The sequence below is a fragment of the Bos indicus x Bos taurus genome, chromosome 28 (genome assembly GCF_003369695.1).
Source record: "Bos indicus x Bos taurus breed Angus x Brahman F1 hybrid chromosome 28, Bos_hybrid_MaternalHap_v2.0, whole genome shotgun sequence".
Taxonomy (NCBI): Eukaryota; Metazoa; Chordata; class Mammalia; order Artiodactyla; family Bovidae; genus Bos; species Bos indicus x Bos taurus.
This window is the reverse complement of record NC_040103.1, coordinates 32,818,766-32,837,923: the sequence shown is the minus strand read 5'-3', so window position 1 is coordinate 32,837,923 and position 19,158 is coordinate 32,818,766. Positions and strand designations below refer to the sequence as shown.

Below are 19,158 nucleotides of genomic sequence, written 5' to 3'. Positions count from 1 at the left end.
CTTCAGTTCTGACTTTTCTGGAAGAAGACCCTCTCAGAGTCATTTTATTACCTGGGAGACAAACTTCAGCCCTGCTGGAGAATGCAGAAAAAGGAAAAACAACTGCACAAGTTGTCTAGGTTTCCAACCCTTTTAACCTAAACTAGTTCCAAATGGTGAGTCATGTTCACACTCTAAACCTGTGTTTTTCAGCTCACCTGTATAGCTGGGGCAGGGGCTTCCGTAGATTTTTTTTTCTGTCTGCAGTAACCCCAGCAAACCACAAGATGGCAGTGCTTCCTAAGCAATCACTGGAAAAGGTTGGCGACCAGGTTGGAAGTCTGATCCCCATCTGTTGAAGTGAAGTGGAAGTTCCTCAGTTGTGTACGACTCTTTGCGACCTCATGGACCATACAGTCCATGGAATTCTCCAGCCCAGAATACTAGAGTGGGAAGCATTGTTACCTACCTCCCATTGGGATTTTTGTGATTAGCATTCAAAGGAAAACTTCTGAGCTATAACTCAGTTACTGGATCTGATGGTTCCCCACCCATTCCCTTCTCCAGGGGATCTTCCCAACCCAGGGATTGAACCCTGGTCTCCTGCATTGCAGGTGGATTCTTTACCAGCTGAGCCACACATCTCTTAGTAAGTAACAAATAACAGATTCCTCAGTTTCTCTTCACTTTCCCTTTATAAGGGCTTCCTTCGTGGCTCAGCTGATAAAGAATCTGCCTGCAGTGTGGGAGACTTGGGTTCTATCTCTGGGTTGGCAAGATCCCCTGGAGAAGGGAATGGCTTCCCACTCCAGTATTCTGGCCTGGAGAATTGCATGGACTGTGTAGTCCATGGGGTCGCAAAGAGTCGAATGAGTGACTTTCACTCACCCCCTTACAAAAAGGCCTCTTTGATTCTTTTGCTTGATTACCTGTCAAGTTATTTTGCATCTCAAAAATGTTAATTCTTTTAAATTAACAACTCACTGAAAGCCTTATATTATGAAGTCAAGCTGTACTCACATTCCCAAGGCAGATTTCTGTCTGCTTTTAGAGAGTATAGCTATTTTGAGAAGTGTGCTTCATACAAACACAAATTGTTACACCTGGAAGGAGCATCATCTAACAGAAGTTTGAGTAAAGTTGCCCTTCCCTCGCTGAGCTTCAGTCTGCTTAATGGATGGAAGGAAGCATTGTTACCTACCTCCCATTGGGGTTTTTGTGATTGGCATTCAAAGGAAAACTGAGCTATCACTCAGTTAGTGGATCTGATGGTTCCCCACCCTACCCACCCTTTTATGCTGATGGGATTCTTGGATGAAATCACCCTTAGATAATCACTCTAACTCTGCCAAGTGTCAAAAAGCACAGATATGGAGGGTTAGTTGGTTGTTTTCAGTCAGCAGTGACCTCACCTTACTGGTGTGTGAAGTGCTGGGTTAGACAAAAAGTTCATTTCATAACATTTTATGGAAAGACCTGAATGAACTTTTGGGCCAACCCAGTACATTCTGCTTCACCAGGAAACCTCCACGAGAAAGGGCACATGGAGGACAGGCACTGATGTGTGCCAGGCCTTGGAAGCTTTCTGCAGAGGCAGGCTGGCAGCCTGGAGGGAGGCTTGGGGCCGGCCATCCACAGGGACCATTCTGGCAGGTCACACGCATTGGCCTTTGGGTGTATGGTAGGGCTGGGCCCCTCTCTGCAAAATCTCTCCTACCTGCCTCACATTTGCTGGCAGATCATAGGTGATGGGAGGACAGGAAGTGTTTTGTGAGTCTAAAGCAGAGATGGGCAACTGCAAGTGAAGGTGAAAGAGGGGAGTGAAAAAGCTGGCTTAAAACTCAACATTCAAAAAGCTAAGATCATGGCATCCGGTCCCATCACTTCATGCAAATAGATGGGGAAACAATGGAAACAGTGACAGACTTTATTTTCTTGGGCTCCAAAATCACTGCAGATGGTTACTGCAGCCATGAAATTAAAAGAAGCTTGCTCCTTGGAAGAAAAGCTGTGACCAACCTCGACAGCATATTAAAAAGCAGAGACATTACTTTGCTTACAAAGGTCCATACAGTCAAAACTATGGTTTTTTCAGTAGTCATATATTGATGTGAAAGCCATAAAGAAGCTGAATGCCGAAGAATTGATGCTTTTGAGCCGTGGTGTTTGAGAAGACTCTTGAGAGTCCCTTGGACTACAAGAAGATCAAACCGGTCAATCCTAAAGGAAATCAACCCTGAATATTCATTGGAAGGACTGATGCTGAGGCTGAAGCTCCAGTACTTTGGCCACCTGATGCAAAGAGCTGCTTCATTATAAAAGACCCAGATGCTGGGAAAGATTGAAGGCAGGAGGAGAAGGGGACAACAGAAGATGGATGATTGGATGGCATCACCGACTCAACGGACATGAGTTTAAGCAAGCTCCAGGAGATGGTGAAAGACAGGGAAACCTGGCGTGCTGCAGTCCATGGGTTTGCAAAGAGTCAGACACGACTGAGCGACCGAACGAAACGAAGTCAGGGGCAGAAGCCTTCCACACCCATTGCCTCTGAGAGATTTCCTGCTACACCTGCAGAGATGAGTTGTCCCCACAAAAAGCAGAAACCCTATGGGCTGCAAAGCCGAAAATATTGACTGTCTGGCCCTGCACAGACTAAGCTTGCTGGTCCTTGGTCTACAGAGTATAGGGTTCGGGATAGTTCTTCTGAGCTCACATTTTGTGCTCCCGAGGGAGGCTACTGCAGTTTGTAGGGCAGAGTGGTCCCTGATCTTCTGCAAAGCAGGGAGAGCCTAGTCAGACTCTGAGAGATGCTGTTCAGGGTTTGGGTGCATAATCTGAAGGAGCAGGGTCCCCCAGGCATCTCCTTGGTCAAAAGGATGAAAGGAGGAGGCTTTCTGTGGGAGGGTCCAGGATTTCTTTGGGATTGAGCAAACTTTAGACCAGGGCAGGGCTCTCTAGCTCTTTCCTGGAAAAGAATGCTGTAACACATGACCAGAGGCAGTGCCCTAAAATTCTGCTGGCCTCAGGTCTTTAACAACGAGATGAAAATGGACTCTGGATACGTACGTCAGTTTGTTCCCTCTCTGCCCCCATCAGCCTGGTAGGTATGTGGGTGTGCCTTTCACTCCACTTCTTCCACTACCTGTTCAGAGGCTGTAAGCCCAACTTACAGAGTTCCCCTTGGGGCAGCAAACTCCTGTGACTGAAGATGCAGAACATCCAGAAGTAGCCTAGATGCTGGAGTTGTGGTGTTTCTGGTTTATTATGCCTCTAATGTTTTCCTTTCTCTCCCTTGTCTCCTTGATTTAGGTGGAGAATTCAGGGGACCCATGGGAAAATTTCCAAAACAACCAGGCTCTTACCTACTGGGAATGTGTCTATCTGCTCATGGTGACCATGTCCACTGTTGGTTACGGGGATGTTTATGCAAAAACCACGCTCGGGCGTCTCTTCATGGTCTTCTTCATCCTCGGGGGACTGGTAAAAATGCTTTCTTACGATGTTGATTTTGTGATCATTGGTATTTTCTATTATCCATTTTCTGCAGGCTGTGTATTTGAGCCTGTGTTTCTGCATTAGAAGCAACTGACTGCCTTAGTGTTACAGTCCAGTTAAGGCAATCCCAAATGCCATGGTGCCTTTTCTGCCTATTTCTTTTGTGTACTGATTTGTTTCCCTGAGACCCAGGCACAGTGTCCTTGTGAGGGACGGCCATTTAGCCCAGAGCAAACCTCATTGTCTTAAGAAAGGGATGCTCACTTATCAAGTGAGAGGGTATGTGCCTCATAATGTAATTCAGCCTCTGATATTCTGCAAGGACAGGGCTGTCACCTGACCTGGTAGATAATGTTGATACTCTGTAGACAATCTGCGGTTTCAAGAGCTCCCCACCCCCATCCCGGTCCTCCCCAAACTTCCAACAAACACTGTGGCTGGGCCCTTGCCCTAAAGAGGAGGGTCCCCACCCCAGAGGACAGAGAGCCCACAAGTCCCCAGATGGACATCACCATGTGAGCTGAGTGTGGTTTTGTAAACAGACCACAACTCCCTTACACAGCGACCCGGGTGGGTGTTTCTGCCCTCACTCTGTAAGTCAGAAAGTTGCACTGTTTGCTTTTCTGGCCTATGCAGATCACCTCGGTGGGTTACCATGTACTTTTCAAGGGGGATTTCTGGCCACTCATCGGCGGTGACTGCATTTTGTCTTTCAGAGTAGCCCATTCGATGTTTAGATTTTTGCCGTGTGTAAGGTAAACCTAAACTCACACACAGCTTTCATATATGTACACCACACATGCATTTATCTCATGCATACACACTCTGTTTTGTATGCATATGGCGTATACATTTGAGAAATGTATGTAAATGTATGTGTGGTGTGTATGTGCTCAGCGTTCCTATGGTACCCGTGAGGTCCCTGCAGATCACACGACCGCGTTATCCAGCCACAAGCACAATGTTTGTTGGACAAAACATGGCAGATTTGTGTTTCTCCTCACTATTCTTTCCTCCCATGTGATTTCCTAAATTTACCCTGTGTGCTTTTTAGTGATTCTTTTTTTAATGGAAAAGTTCGTATATTTTTAAATCTTCTCTTGGTGTTTATTGTCTTTAATCACTCATAAAGGCATGGATTCTCATTTGAATTTTAATTAGAAAGAAAGGTTTTCTCTTAAAATTGTGTGTAAGTTTATGAATGATTGATTGTGTGTGTGTGTGTGTGTGTGTGTTATTTCTCTAGCATGCCTCCCCTTATTTCTCTTCAGGAAGTAGAGCTAATGTCTATTTATTCCTGTCTCCTTTACATTTTTAACTGATTTTTTTTGGTTTTTTTTTAGTTGTCTAGGTTGGTTAATGTTTGTTTTTTGTCCTATGTAACTTCAGAAGCTTGCTCTTTTTTTTTTTTTTTAAATCCAATCCAGCCCATGAATACGTTACCTTTGCAGTTCTAGTCCTTTTTTGTGTTTTCAGATCTTAGTATTTCCCCCCTCCCCCTTCTGAAAAGGTCACCCCCTTTCTTTGGCCTGTCTTTTTAGTCTCTCTTCTGTCTCCTATCTTCTCCTCAGGCCATGTTTGCCAGCTACGTCCCTGAAATCATAGAGTTAATAGGAAACCGCAAGAAATACGGGGGCTCCTATAGTGCGGTTAGTGGAAGAAAGTAAGTATGCCAAGAGGTTTTGCTGCCTCCACTGCGGTAGAATCCTCTCTGCATGCCATTTTTTTTTTGGCTCTTGTTTCTTTGTTTCATGCATGTAGGCAATGTTTGCCCGCTACGTGCCCGAAATTGCTGCTCTCATCCTGAATCGGAATAAATTCGGCGGGACATTTAACAAACATGGAGGCAGAAAGTAAGTCAGTTGTATCAGAAGAGATGTGGTTGAGTGACTTTCAGAGCCCCTATGGCAGTGACACCTGAATCCTGCCCCCCTTACACCCCACCTGAAGGGCCACATTCGGTGTGGGGAGTGATGTCAGAATGACCCCTCCAAGTTATCACAAGGACCAACTACTGAGACCTGTTCCCATCCACAACTCTCTTCCCCACCCACTTTCCAAGAGACATAATAGGTTTGTCCTGGAAGGAGTCCATGTGTTACTGAACTCTTATTTTCTATTCTGATCCCTAATGTGTAAGCCCAGTTTATTCATTCTTTATATTAATTAGGTGATTGATTACATTCTGGTCCCTAAGACTAAAGAGGTGCCATCTTATGGGGTTTTTGTGCAGCCAAACCATGGCTCATACTCCAGCAGGGAAGTCCCAAGGAGGGCAAGATCAAGATCACATTGGCACGCTGGTCACCAGGAGACCGGGTCTCTTTAGCCAGGAGGCACCAAGCTTGTCCTCAAAGGGACTCATTACTCAGTTGAAATTCCTTCTGGACAAGAAAGATGTTTCTAGTATATCAGGGCACTGTGCGGGCTCCTGATGCATCTTTTGTTTGGCTTTCCGTACATGAATGCTTTCTTCTCGGGGACTGTTTCGATTTGTGCTCACATCACTTTGTCGATATCACAGTCAGTGTGTGGCAGTGTTGTCAGCTGGAAGTTTTACTCCTAAGCAGATGTAAGGCCTTGACTGCTCTGTCTCGAAGGAGAAGATTGGAGGGAGGCAGGGTGGAAGTATCCATTCTGTACTGTTTTTCTTTCAAAGCTTTTTCTGAGCATTGACTTTGGTTTGCTTTTGAGTTTTGGTTTTCATTTTATCTTCCATAGAGTAAGATATACACATCTTTATGTACAGCTCAAGGATTTTGTACCTCTGTACACACCCAGTAACTACCGCCCAGACCAAGATACAGAATAATTTTATCACTTTGCCCCTTCCCCAGTCATGGAAGTTCCTATTATGGAATTAGGGTTTTTTTTTGTTTTGTTCTTATCCCATACATTTAAAAAATTTCACTCAGGCATGTCTGACTTAGCTACTCCATGGACTGGAGCCCACCAGGCTCCTCTGTCCATAGAATTCTCTAGACAAGAATACTGGAGTGGGTTGCCATTCCCTTCTCCAGGGGGTCTTCCTAACCCAGGCATCAAACCCAGGTTTCCTGCAATGCAGACAGATTCTTTACCATCTGAGCCACAGCTTTTGATTAAATTTAAATACATATTTGTTAATTTTTACGGTGTTGTGTTGGTTTCTGCTATACAATAACACAATCAGCCATGATTATGCATTTTCAAATGAACTCTTCAATAGCCTATTTGCTCTTTAAGAGAAAAACGAAAGCAGTAGCATCGTGTTTCCATCCACCACCTCCTCCTTGCCTGACAGTCACATTGGAAGGAGCCCACCTCTTCTCCCATCAGTGATCCCACTGCATCCTGAGCTCAGGTGTCCAGTCCTCTGTTTAGAAAATGAGGAGGTGGGGAAAAGGACTCATTTTCTTGAACTACCCACAGGACACCCGTTTCCTTTCCAAGGCACGGAGGACAGAGGAGGCCAGTTGGCATCTTTTCCGGGGAGGCAGCCATTCTCCCACCTCCCCTCTGATGGAGCCCTCCTCCTCCTATTACCGTAACAGCCCTGGATGAGATGAGAACCAAGCTGTTCCGATTTCTGGGCCATTGGTTAGATCCAAAAGGCCAAATAAGTCCAGAGATTTCCACTGGTCATTTATTCCATGCCAAGAGGAAAACAGCCTCTCGGTTCGTTTTGCCTTGAAGGTGCGGACAGGTCACCATAAAGCAGAAGGCGCTCGGGGCACGCAGGCTGCCTTTCTGGCCTCCCCAGGCCACTGTCTCAGCCAGCCTTCCCCTTCCCTCACCGCCCCTGAAGATGTCAATAAAGTCAATTGCCCTGATGTCTGTGTTGAAAATATTTCCCGACTCTCACTCAGGTACATTTTTTTTTCCCCTCCTAAATAGCTGCCATAGTCCAGTGTGGGTGGGCCTGCTGGCGGGGGGCTTTTGCTGATGGGTGACCCAGATGAGGCCCTGAGACCCTCGTCGCTCACCCACTCCAGTCCCATCCGGTTGCCCCTTGGCCTTGGCACCTCTGCTCAAACCCCCGCGTCGAAGGCTTCAGATCACAGACTTCCCGCAGCTTTTGTTCTGGCTCCATCTCTATCATCTTTTATCACTACTTTTACCCTGGTTTTTTCTCTCTTCTCTTCTCCCTTTATGAAAATGCACGCTTCGCCTTTAATGTTCCTCTGGGTCTCTGAGGTCCCCCGACCCTGCGGACAGAAAATAGGTTCTGTCATCAGCACTGGGACTGTTCGCTTTACTTTACGCATTGTTTCCTGGTTCAAAAGCTAATTACTAAGTAGTTTAAAGAAGCCCTTTGGTCACTTAGATCTTTCATCAGAAAATGTAAGCTTGGGAAAGGAACGGTAATAAAGGGCCATTAGCACCCTTTGTTTGATGTTGTTTTTCTAGTCAGTAGAACAAGATTGATGAAATGTTATGTTTGGCCAAAATTTGAGTTTTCATTTGGAATTCAGTGTTGAGAGAATGGGCTGTCAGAATCAATAAGTTTTCCTTCGCTTGGGATATGGGCATGTGGTAGTAATTAGCAATATAAGGTCTTTAGTTGAGCAACCAAGCATGGATTCTGGCAGCAAACATAATGAGAAACTACAGTTGTTCTATTTCTAACGTCAAAAAGTTTCCAGATAAAATTAAATGCGTTTGCAAAAGAAAAGCAGCTAAACTTTGTTGAAAGATAGAACTCATACTTAAAATAGTGTGCTTCGCCCTGTGTTTTTGTGTGTGCATAAATATATGTGCTGTACCCACGGACATATGTCCATGGGTTCTCCCTAAGATTTCATCAGATAGATGCCCAGAAAGTAACTTAAATGTATACATAGTTAAGGGATTTGTTTACATGTGCACATTTTGCTCAGAATATAACTTCTCTAACAATGCATTAACTTGTCAGAGAACTCAAGGTAACGCGTGATCCAAAGCCATGGAGACACATGCATTGGAAATTCAAAGATGATTTAAAGTCAAAAAAATTTGGGTAGAGAACCATGGTGTTTTGTTCACACAACACCCAATTTCAGGGTTTTGGAGAATATGAACATTTCAGTGGCACCTCATTTTCAGTTCTAATCTATGTTGGCATAATAGATACAGTTCATGCAGTGTCCCCAGAACATCCTCACCAGCAACACAGCACCCAGGGCTCACGGTCGCTCACGCTCACATTCTTATCAACATCCCTGGCCTGACCTCCTACAGGACACCCAGAGCCAATAGTAGAGATAGGGGTGTGTGTGTGTGTGAGTGAGTGTGAGTGTGTGTGTGAGAAAGAGAGTCATTCTCTAGTTTGTCCATTATGATGTAGTCCCTAAGATAGGGACTTGGTCAATAACCAAAGGTCTAACCAGTATCTTGTCAGGCAGTCTCTCGAGTTGAGGTCTTGGGAACAATTAGTCTCTTTGGGCTGAGACCTTAGATCTTATTCAGAAAAGTAGCCCTCTTGTAGCCCAGCCTGCCTCGAGGCCACTGTCTCCACTTCTTTCCCTTCCTGTAAGTTCAAAGCCTCTCAGAGGTGGTAGAGTGGATGGGTGAGGCTCCCATGGCCTTTGGGATCCCAGCTTGCTCTTCTTCCTCCCACAGCTCCTGCTGTTTTCCCCAGAGGTTTCCTCTCTGCTTGTGACTCAACCCGCTCCTGGTTAGTTTATGAGAACTGACAAGATCATGGTCTGAGGTCACATGGCCAAGGGCCATGGAAAATAATCAGCCAGAGAGAAGAATCCATCTGCGGTAACCCCCTTGTCAGAAACAGCTGGACTGGGGAGCCATCCAGGCATTGAACTTCCCATGATAGGGCTCCTGGGGCCTGAAACTGAAGCAGCCCCGGCCCAAGTGGTTAGGAGATGGGAGGCTAGATGGGTTTGGATTGTTCTACTGATTCCTGGTAGCTAAAGACTCGGAGGACATAGAGAGAAGGATGGACAGTTGAGGACAAGGAATATGGAAAGGGGGCCAAGAACTGAATGTAACTTACTGGGAGGAAGATCCTTGGCTGGGTGAGGAGTCAGTGTCCCCTTCTAGCTGGGGAATAGGTGTCACAGATGAACCTGGTTCTAAATCCTGTTCATGAAATCTGTCTGTGAAACAGAAATGTACAATAGATTCTCTTAGACCTCCTTATATAGGTGGAGGAGTGCCAGATACTTCTGGAAACGAGAGCATGAATCAATAGAACCCAAGTCTTGTGATTGGCTTCTGTGGCAATGGTAATATCTATAGGTGCTTCCGTCCTTCTGCATCCCCACGGCAGCCGTGTGAGGAAGGTATCACTGTCATCTCCAAGTGACTTGCCTGACATCACAACCCTAATAAAGGGTTAGTCTGGGACCTGAACCCAGGTGCAGTCTGCTCCACTGGGCCATGCTGCTTCTCTAGATCACCTCTTGAGACTCCTTTCTGCTCTAAACTCAGTGATCCCATCACTGTAACTTTTCTTCCACTTCTACCCACAGTGGGGCCAGAACACTGCATATAAGATGATGAGGAAGGTAAAGGCCTGAGCATCATTTTGGGCCCTTTTCCCCTTCTACTCACCTAGTGCCTCTAAGGAGCCTGGCCGTAGGGTCAAGGACAAAAAGGTGGAGAGGGGACAGAACCATTTCTTCCTGGTTTTTCTCATTTGGTTAGATTGGAAAAGTGTTTACCTCTTGAACATGTCTAACAGTGAGGGGCTCTTAAGGATGGACAGAAAGATCATTGGCCAAAATAAGATTTGTGGGTTTCTACCTGTTCTCCGCTTCCTGGTTCCGTCCTTCTTGCGGAGATCATCTCCTAGGGGGCCAGCTGTGGTGGGATTGTTGTGATCTGCCAGACTTGGACTCTCTCCTGAGCACAGCCTACCTGATTGTCATCTGAAGAAGAGCATTCTTTGCCCTGGCAAACATATCTACCTGTGCCTTTCATTTCCCCAGCTGGTCTGCACACTCAGGGCACTTCTGTAATTGTGGTTTCTTAACTGTCAGTGAGAACTAGAATAGCAGTTGCCCATCTTGGAAAATCCTGGGTGGGTTCCCTGGGTTTATTTCGTAGCTTTGAGTGAAAATCTCGACCCTCAGGAGGCAGTGTCCTTCTGGAAGGAGTTTGGGGGCTCTACCTTCAAACCTAGGTGTGGCCTCAGGGTTGTAAGAAGCCGCCTTAATACCATAGAGGTTGGCCAACTTTATCATGGGGTTCCCAGGTGGCGCTAGTGGTAAAGAACCTGCCTGCCAATGCAGGAGATATAAGAGACACGGGTTTGTTCCTACGGTTGGGAAGATCCCTTGGAGGAGGGACATGGCACCCCACTCCAGTATTCTTGCCTGGAGAATCCCATGGTCAGAGGAGCCTGGCGGGCTATATCGTTCATAGGGTTGCAAAGAGTCCCACATGACTAAAGAACAACAACAATGTCAAGACTTCATCATGCTTTTCCATTTAAAGATGAAGCAGAGTACTTTATTACATCCTTCAATGTCAGTGCTCATACTTTATAAAGCATTCAGTGATTTAGAACAGAATTGCAAGGATGAAGAACACAGGGCACAGCGAGTTGCCTGCCTCGCTCTCCACTCTTGCTGCCACCGCCACTGGTTCACTTGCTCAGGCTGTGACCCTCTCTTAGGACCACATGTCGGGCAGCTGTGCATGGTATCTGTCGCGTGGAGGCTACATGTCCCGAAGGTGACAGGCAATGGCAAGGGTAGGAATAAAAGGAAATGCCAAGTACAGATTTTAATACACGCAACACAAGCAAGAATGATCCAAGATTCTGTTCTAGAGCAAAACAGGGATGGTTTACAGGGATGAAGTGGTCTAGGGAGGTGACACCTCAGAGAAAGGGCTGTTACAGCCTACTCTACAACTTCCATTACTGCCTAGACAGAGGGGAGCTAACACTCCAGGTTTTTAAATTAAGATTATGGGAACCCCTCCTGCAACTGTGGGTCTTTAGTGCTACCTCCAAGGGACTAGGTCTTTAAAAATCTCATTTGTGTTCCAGGCCCTCCTTTGCCTACAGTAGTGCTGTCCACTGGCTTACCAGGGGAGGCCATGCTACTTCCTGATGATGAGGTCATTTAATTTCGTGTCTTTCCTCTCATCAGAAGTAAGCCCTTCACCTCCCTCACATCCTTCGTTCTTCTCTGAGACCACATTCTATTCCCTCCTGCCCAGCTCTTTTGTATCAACATGAAATTCCACTTTCTCCACTGCTTCTTAAAAAAAGAATTGGGATCTTAAATGTTCCGCTGCACCAGGACAGGGATTATTTCTTTATAAAGACTTATTTAATCTACCCCCATTGTCCGTTTCCAGCCCCCCAAAAGAACTAATGTGAGTCCTGCCTTCATCTTCATCTCATCTATGTCTGTTTTCTGAGCGCTTGCAACATGCCAGATGCATTGTACAGGCTCATGGAAATCTCCAAATTCGCCACATCTATCTTGAGCGATACGTTACATTATTTGGCCGCCAAAGTTTGGGGAGTTCAAACTCAGAGCTTGTGTAAACCTCCCTTCTTGGTTCCTACAATAATACTTTCTCCTCTACTCATTCTGAGATGGTCTGACCCCAGTGCTTGGAAATAGGATGTGGGGTTAACTCATAGGGTGTTGTCTTGGGTTGAGCCCCATGTCCTTTTCCTTCCTGTCCGTGTGTAACACAGACAACATTCCCCCTCCCTCCTCCTCGGCCTGTGAATGGGGTGCTGTTCCTAGGAGGGATGGTGTCTATAAGATTTCTGCATCACAGACATCCCTCTGGCTGAAATGTGACTGCTGTTTTGCTTTTTATACAAACTTCAGTCCCTCAACAAGTAAGCTGTTCAGCCCTCTAGTCATGGGGCCCACGTGATCCCCAGCCTAAACTCTCAGCAGTGTTTTCAGATTCCTAGATTTTAAAAGCCATAAATTAGCAAATCATCAACATATCACCAGGAAGGATCATCTGGTAGCCATTCTAGTCAGAAGAAAACACAGGCCCCAATAACTGATCTTCACAGAGATATGAAGAACTGTAGACAGACAGATACAGTAAATAGGAAGACAAACAGATAATTCAAGTTGACAGGCCATGTTGGACTGATTAGGCATTCTGCTTTGATTAGCATTAAACTTTGAGGGGAAGGAAAAAAAATGAGATTGTCCTAATACTTTGGAAAAATGACCCCTTGACTACTTCTGAAATTTAGTACCAAGGGGCAGATACTGAAAATGAGTGTTATTCGATGCTGTATCATGTAATGTAAAGTGCCAGGTATTCCTTTCCAACGAGAGGGGTCTTTATGGGTGTGGATGTGGGCACTTCTTTCTTTGCATCTGCTTTGGATTCTTGTAAGCCACGTCTTCAGTCTTGTTCAAACTTGGAGCTCTATTTAGAGAGACTTGGATGCATATTAAATCTATTTCCTGATAATACTAATGGAATGAAAGCTTGTCTCCCCTCTACCCCACCACCGCTTTTCTCTCTTCCCTTCCACACACTTGTCAAAATGTTCCAGCTATTGTTCTGAAAACAAGAATAGACATGTAGGTGGGAGATGAACTGTGTACCTTAAAAAATAAAAAGTCATATTCAGACTTCGACTTTCACCCTCATGTATTCTTTCTTCCATTAAAGAAAAAGAATTCTGAGTATAACTTTTCAATTAGAATCCCTGAAGCTTCTTTCTGCCTAACCTCACATTTGATTGGGTGAATCCTTGTTGGGCAGGTTCTAAATCTAGAGGACAAACACAGCCCTCTGAGACTACATTGCACTGTGTTTTCTCTTTCCGCTATGTCATTCATTCTGATAGCAGTCTTCGAAGAGTTGTACAAAACGATTACTAGTGGATTTGGGGTTTCATCCCACTGCTGCCATCACACACTGAAAATAAACCAGGAAACCTTCTAACTGCCCAAGTCCAGTGTCTCTTTTTATTATGAAAGAAATTTAGAAGCTGATACAGCATGAAATTCTTGGAAACTTGATTCTGTGCCTCTCAGGGTTTGCATCCCCACATCTTGTACTGGTATTGCATAACCCCCCAAACCATAGGGGCTTCTTCAAATGTGAGTACCAGTTGTCAGTAAAAGCAAACTTATCTCACCTCCAATACTTTATCAATAAGGACACATGTTCAGAGATAGATGTATGCCCATCTCGTGAGAGGTTTTGTGGCCCTAGCCACTGACCTCAGAGGCAAATGCTAGCTAGTATACAGAACAGATTTAGGAAAGCTCCCATCCCAATATATTTGCTCAACTAATAATTATTTGATCCCTATTATGTTCCAGGCACTGTGCTAGGTGCTGTGGGTTAAAGGATGAGCAAGAAGATATGCTTCTTGCTCCCCTGCGGCTTACCTGAGACTTTGATGAATCAGAACCACCCAAGAGCTAGTGGCGGCTATGTAGAAGCTAGATTACAGAGGAGCCTTGTCTCCGTGAAATGCTCTTTCGGCAGGAATTTTGTTCAATAAAATCATGAAGGTATAAGGCAATCCTGAAGACTGCAAGCCTTTTAGAGGGAATGCTCCTAAAAGCATTAGATAATTCACATTGGTAGATGTCTCCATTGGAGTAGTTTAGGGCAAAGGTAACAGAGAGATGACTTGTGGACCTAAAAACCTATAAATCTAATGACGCACCCTGTAAAAGAGGGGCGCAGAGACATTCAGGAAGTAGAGGGGCTGCTAATGCCACGTTGAGTTCTGGGCCTCTCCATGTCTAGTGAACATCGCTCTGTGGTGTCTTATGCCTTATCAGGCTCTGGAACCTGTGGACTTCTCCCAGAACTTGAGTGTGTGTTGGACAGATGATGGAGGCTCAGGGTGTTGGGTCTACTTACAGTGGACGGCTAGCAGCACAGGCTAGCAGGGGCAACACCCTTGGGTGTGGCTGAGGAATGAGGCCACACCCAAGGGTGTGTCAGGATATGTCAACTTAATTGTTGTTATGGGATGGCCATATCCAACAGCTTGTGTTCTAGGGCCACGAGGCATGCAGGGGTATTTGGGAAGGCATTGGGGTCAGTTTGCACGTCAAAGCTAGCATACTTCCCCTCTGCCAGGCAAAATTAAGAACCGCCCCTTTGCTTGTACTCATTCTCCCTCTGTTCTGTCTTCATCCGCAGAGGGTGTAGCTGATCTTCTTTCATCTTCTCTTCTCTTGGTGCCTTGTGTTAGAAGCAGCAGTTATCAGGTGGAAACAGGCAGATCTGGTTTGATTGGAATAGAGGAAAATGATGTTCAAGTGCCTGGATTTCTCTGTTAAGGCAAAGACCCACCTAAAATTGGAAGAATCAGGTCAAAGGAAGAATGGCTTACTTAAAAATGCCTAAAGGCCACCAAACCCTGAAGTAATGGATGAATCAAAGGCAGAAGGGCGAGGGTGTTGTGGAGAGACACAAGGAAGAACCAGTGTTATTTATGAGATTTGGTCAATTAGAGAATTGCTTGCTTAAGAAGCTATACAAGTCCTCTTCCATGAAGGAAGGAGAAAGAGATAAAACCAAAATAGTGGTGCTAATCCCTGCATACTGGGTTACTGTGAGAATTCAGTGAGAAACTAAAGGTAAACAAATCTACAGTTAAAGTTCTTTGGTTATAGGCAACTGAAATTCATTCTTGCTCACTTCAGCAGAAAAAGCTTTTTTTTTTTTTTTTGGAAGGTTAAAGTATCTTACAGCATTCAGACAAAAGCTGAAGATGCAAGAAAGGACAGAGGTGAGGCTGAGAAGCAGCGCTGGGATCCAGCAAGCAGAAACTCAGAGAAAGTGCTCACAAGGTTTCGCCATGAGGATCAGTCAGTTCCCACCATGAACTTAGTGTCACTTCATTTAAGACTGAAAAGCACTGCTTGTCCTAGCTCGGGCAGGAACCGTGGTTGAAGGTCCCAAAACTGTATTTGATTGGGGAGGAATGGTTCCCCAAATTTAAAATGAGGTGTTGTTCTCTAGATTGGACAGAGCCTATGCTCCAGATGAGGGACAGCTTCTTAATTATGTGGGCAAGCAGCAGAAGCAGGCTTATCTGCATCTCCCCTCCTCAGCCCTGTGTCCCTCCTTCCTTTCCCCAGTCCAAGGTTTAGGTTTATGCTTAATTTTATCATGAATGCCATTCCAGGCAACCAGAGAACTGGGACCTCACCATGGTCCCAATCATTGCATTTTTCTTTGCAAGTACTTTGAAGACATTGTTAAAAAAAAAAAAAAAATGTGTGTGTGTGCACACAAGCGTGAATGTTTGTGTGTCCAAAACAAACCTAGCACCTAATTTAAGAATCTGTACATTTAGGGACTTTGCTGGCAGTCCACCTTCCAGTGCAAGGGGTGCAGCTTCAGTCCCTGTTTGGGAAGCTAAGATTCCATATACCTTGCAGCCAAAAAGCTATAAAACAAAAGCAATATTGTAACAGATTCAATAAAGACTTTAAAAATGGTCCACATCAAAAAATCTTTTTTTAAAAAATATCTATACATTTAGGTAACTGCAAATTTCATTCTATAGCCAAATCCAGTGAATAAAGATCAAAAATTAATTACTAAACCCTAAACTCCCTCATTTGATGTCATTTTAAAATTTAGATGTAGACTATTTTACTTTTTCCCGAGAAATGAGGTGCTGTTGAAAGGAGGGTGCATGTTAGACTGGAACAAAGTCAGTATCTCCTGCTCTGAGGTTCTTAGTATTTATTTTCAAGGCTTGGGCTGAGGTTCCTTTTTGGCAACAAGCTACGCAAGGTGTTGGCCATTCCTCTTGCCTGGTAACTTTCCTGGCAGCTCAGCTTTCCCGGTAAAGCGTCTGTCTGCAATGCAGGAGACCAGGGTTCAATCCCTGGGTTGGGAAGATTCCCTGGAGAAGGCAATGGCACCCCACTCCAGTACTCTTGCCTGGAAAATCCCATGGATGGAGGAGCCTGGTGGGCTACAGTCCATGGGGTCGCAAAGAGTCGGACACGACTGAGCAACGTCACTTTCACTTTCTTCCATGCCTGTTACAATTGTGGAGGTCTAATTGTGATTTGGGATGATGGAGGTACAGATACTGATCCCTCTGGATGCTTTAGATCCTGACTGTCTGTGTAGGATGAGATGTGCCCTCTCTTTGCACAAAGTTCTGGTCCGGTCAGGGCATCCCAGTGTTCTCTGCTGGGCCTGCCAGTAGTCTGTCCTCTGACCTTGGGGCTCTGCTTTACAGAGGTGCCTTTGGTGCACTGCTGGAATCTATTTGCTCAGCCTTCTGCCCCCATTTAGGGAAACAGCCAAACAGCCTTCTCCTCCAGAACAGCTCTATTGACAGCTGGATAAGATGATTGCTTTATTCTCTTCCTCACTAGGGGGGAGAAGATATTCCCTTTCTTTGTGATCAGCAAAGTGCTAGATGTGGGTCCTGGGTAGACCATTATCTCTGAACCTCCTTGGGTTTTTTGTTGTTGGCTTGCTTTTCTTTTTTCATCTGTTTTAATGGGCGATGGTTAAAACCATGGGATCCTGAGCTCCATACACACTCAAAACTGTTTTGTTTTCATTGTTGTCTTGTTTACATGCACTGTTTTCTTACAAACTTGAGACAGAGTGATAGATCAGAGGTGGCAGAATCAGCCAATGACCTGCAGTCTTGCAGTGGACTAACTAGAAAATGTCTTCTGCACTTCCCATGACATAGGGTGTCCAAGCCAAGCATACTTCGCCAACCAGTCCACTGATCAACAGTTAGTTCTTGAGAGCCCACAAAGGTTTAGGGGTTCTGAGCTGGGTCTCAGGGTAGCCCGCAGTTAGCAGCTGTTTGCTGAAGATGACCACCCCACTGGGAGGCAGTTCCTTTGGGATGGGCTCCCAGTATAAGAGGCAGTGGGAAGGCAGGACTAGGGTTAGCCTTCTTCCTTCAGGCAATGGGATTATGAGCCTTAAGGGGAAATCTGGGTAATAGTTGCTCTAAAGGACATGCCCCGAGTCAGGGGAAGCACTACCGAGTGAGACACACGGGAAAGCTCAGAATCTTCCTGAATCTCTCTCTCATAAGAGACAGTCTTGGGGAGAGAGTTATGTTGACCCCTGACGGTTTCAGTTCAACGTAGGAGGGACAACGTGAACTTTGGGTGCTGACCACCGTGTGATCTGGGTTGTGGGGTCTTTTATCACCCCTGCCCTGCTTTCTATGTGATAAAATGCTGCAGAATTCCCTTGACAAGTCCTTCTTAAAATTCATTCCCATCAGACACAGTCTCCAGTAGTGGGAGGTGTTGGGGGTGAGAGTGAGGACGAGCCAAGCATGATTAGAAGGCTCAGCAGAGAGACAGGAAAGATTCTAGCATATGTATTTGATATAAATATTATAGTTTTACAGAGACATCTAGATCAATATATGCCACATTTCATCTGCCTCTTTGACAAAGTGAGCGCAATGTATTCAGGGAAAGCTGTATAGGATTTTCAATTTACTCTGTATGATTTATTGTGACAGGATAGCTATGGGTTTTTTAAGTTCTTTATACTTGTTCCAGTAAAAATGGATATAGTATCTTTAAAAATAAACAGCCCAGAGCTGTGCATTTTACATTGTCTTCCTAGAGCGAGGCTCAGCTGAAGAGAGATCTGAGACCTCCCTGCCCTTGTGGGAAGTGATGCAGTCAGATTCTCAGTCCTCACTCTTGAGAGCTTTTTAAAAAAAATTTTTTTAGAGTGGGGGTTTAGTAAACAGGGAACTGCATTGGGAAGCTATGGCAGACGTCTAGACCAGATAGGCTGGTATGAACACAGTAGGGGCAGAGAGCTGGAACACTTGAGTGGGTGCAGCCCCAACAGTCTGGGTCTCTTCATTTTCTAGTGACTGGCCCCCAGGTCACACAGCATAGGTCCCCCTGACTCCTGAGTCCTAGCCCAGGCTCCTTTCAGGCGCACCAGCTGCTTTGGTATTGCAGATATCAAACCAAGGGGATAGGTCTGCCCTTCCTGTGGCATTCACCTTGCACTGAGCTCTGGACCTCGGTTTCCACATTGAAATAATGCAGACAGCAGACTAAACATTCACCAAGGGCTGTCCTGAGGCTAAGATACACGGAGGACGTGGAAAAGAGCCTATCGTCGCCGCAGATCTCTTTTTCAAAGGCCACTGGCTTTAAGAAACGTTACTTGAATCTTTCAAAAGGTGTAGACATTGGTTCTCATTGAGCTACACTCAACCTCATTTGATCTCCGGATGCCTCATTCGCTGGAACCTTTGACTGGGAGACCCTTCTCTGTCCTCATCTTATGCTTTCTGCCATAAGTCAGTTCCCCTTAGTGATCCATTCAGAAAGACGCCAGTGGAATTGAGTTCTAAAATTGAATTGCCAACTCCACTGGGGCATTCCAGCATGCTTGGCCCATCTCCAAGAAGAGAGGAGTGAGACTGAGGATACTGTGTGGGATTTCATTCCGAAAGTGGAGATGCGTCTTAATGGGAGGGAAATATTGAATGAGGATGTGCCCATGAAATAAGCAATTAGCATTTTCGCGATAGAGCCTGTAATAGTCAAGCATCATTCCTCTGATTAAGTCACACTCCACCCTTGATGCCAAGCCTGCTCCATGACATGTTAGGGTTGCCCATTCTAATTCAATCCATCCCCTCTTTCTGGAGCCCTGATCCAAACCAGGCATGCTTTCTTACACTGGATGAGTAACTTCTTCCCACAAAGTGCCATTGGCTACTATTTTGGCATTTAAGATGCTTCCTCATGTATC

The 19,158-nt window shown here is 45.3% G+C and overlaps 1 protein-coding gene across 1 annotated transcript in view; it reads left to right on the top strand.

The window, feature by feature from the left end:
* KCNMA1 (potassium calcium-activated channel subfamily M alpha 1) overlaps positions 1-19,158 on the top strand; it is a 771,888-nt gene that overhangs the window by 515,760 nt on the left and 236,970 nt on the right. The window contains 2 exon segments of the mRNA XM_027530425.1: positions 3,292-3,462; positions 5,049-5,140. Of these exon segments, the coding sequence (XP_027386226.1) occupies positions 3,292-3,462; positions 5,049-5,140 (263 nt within the window).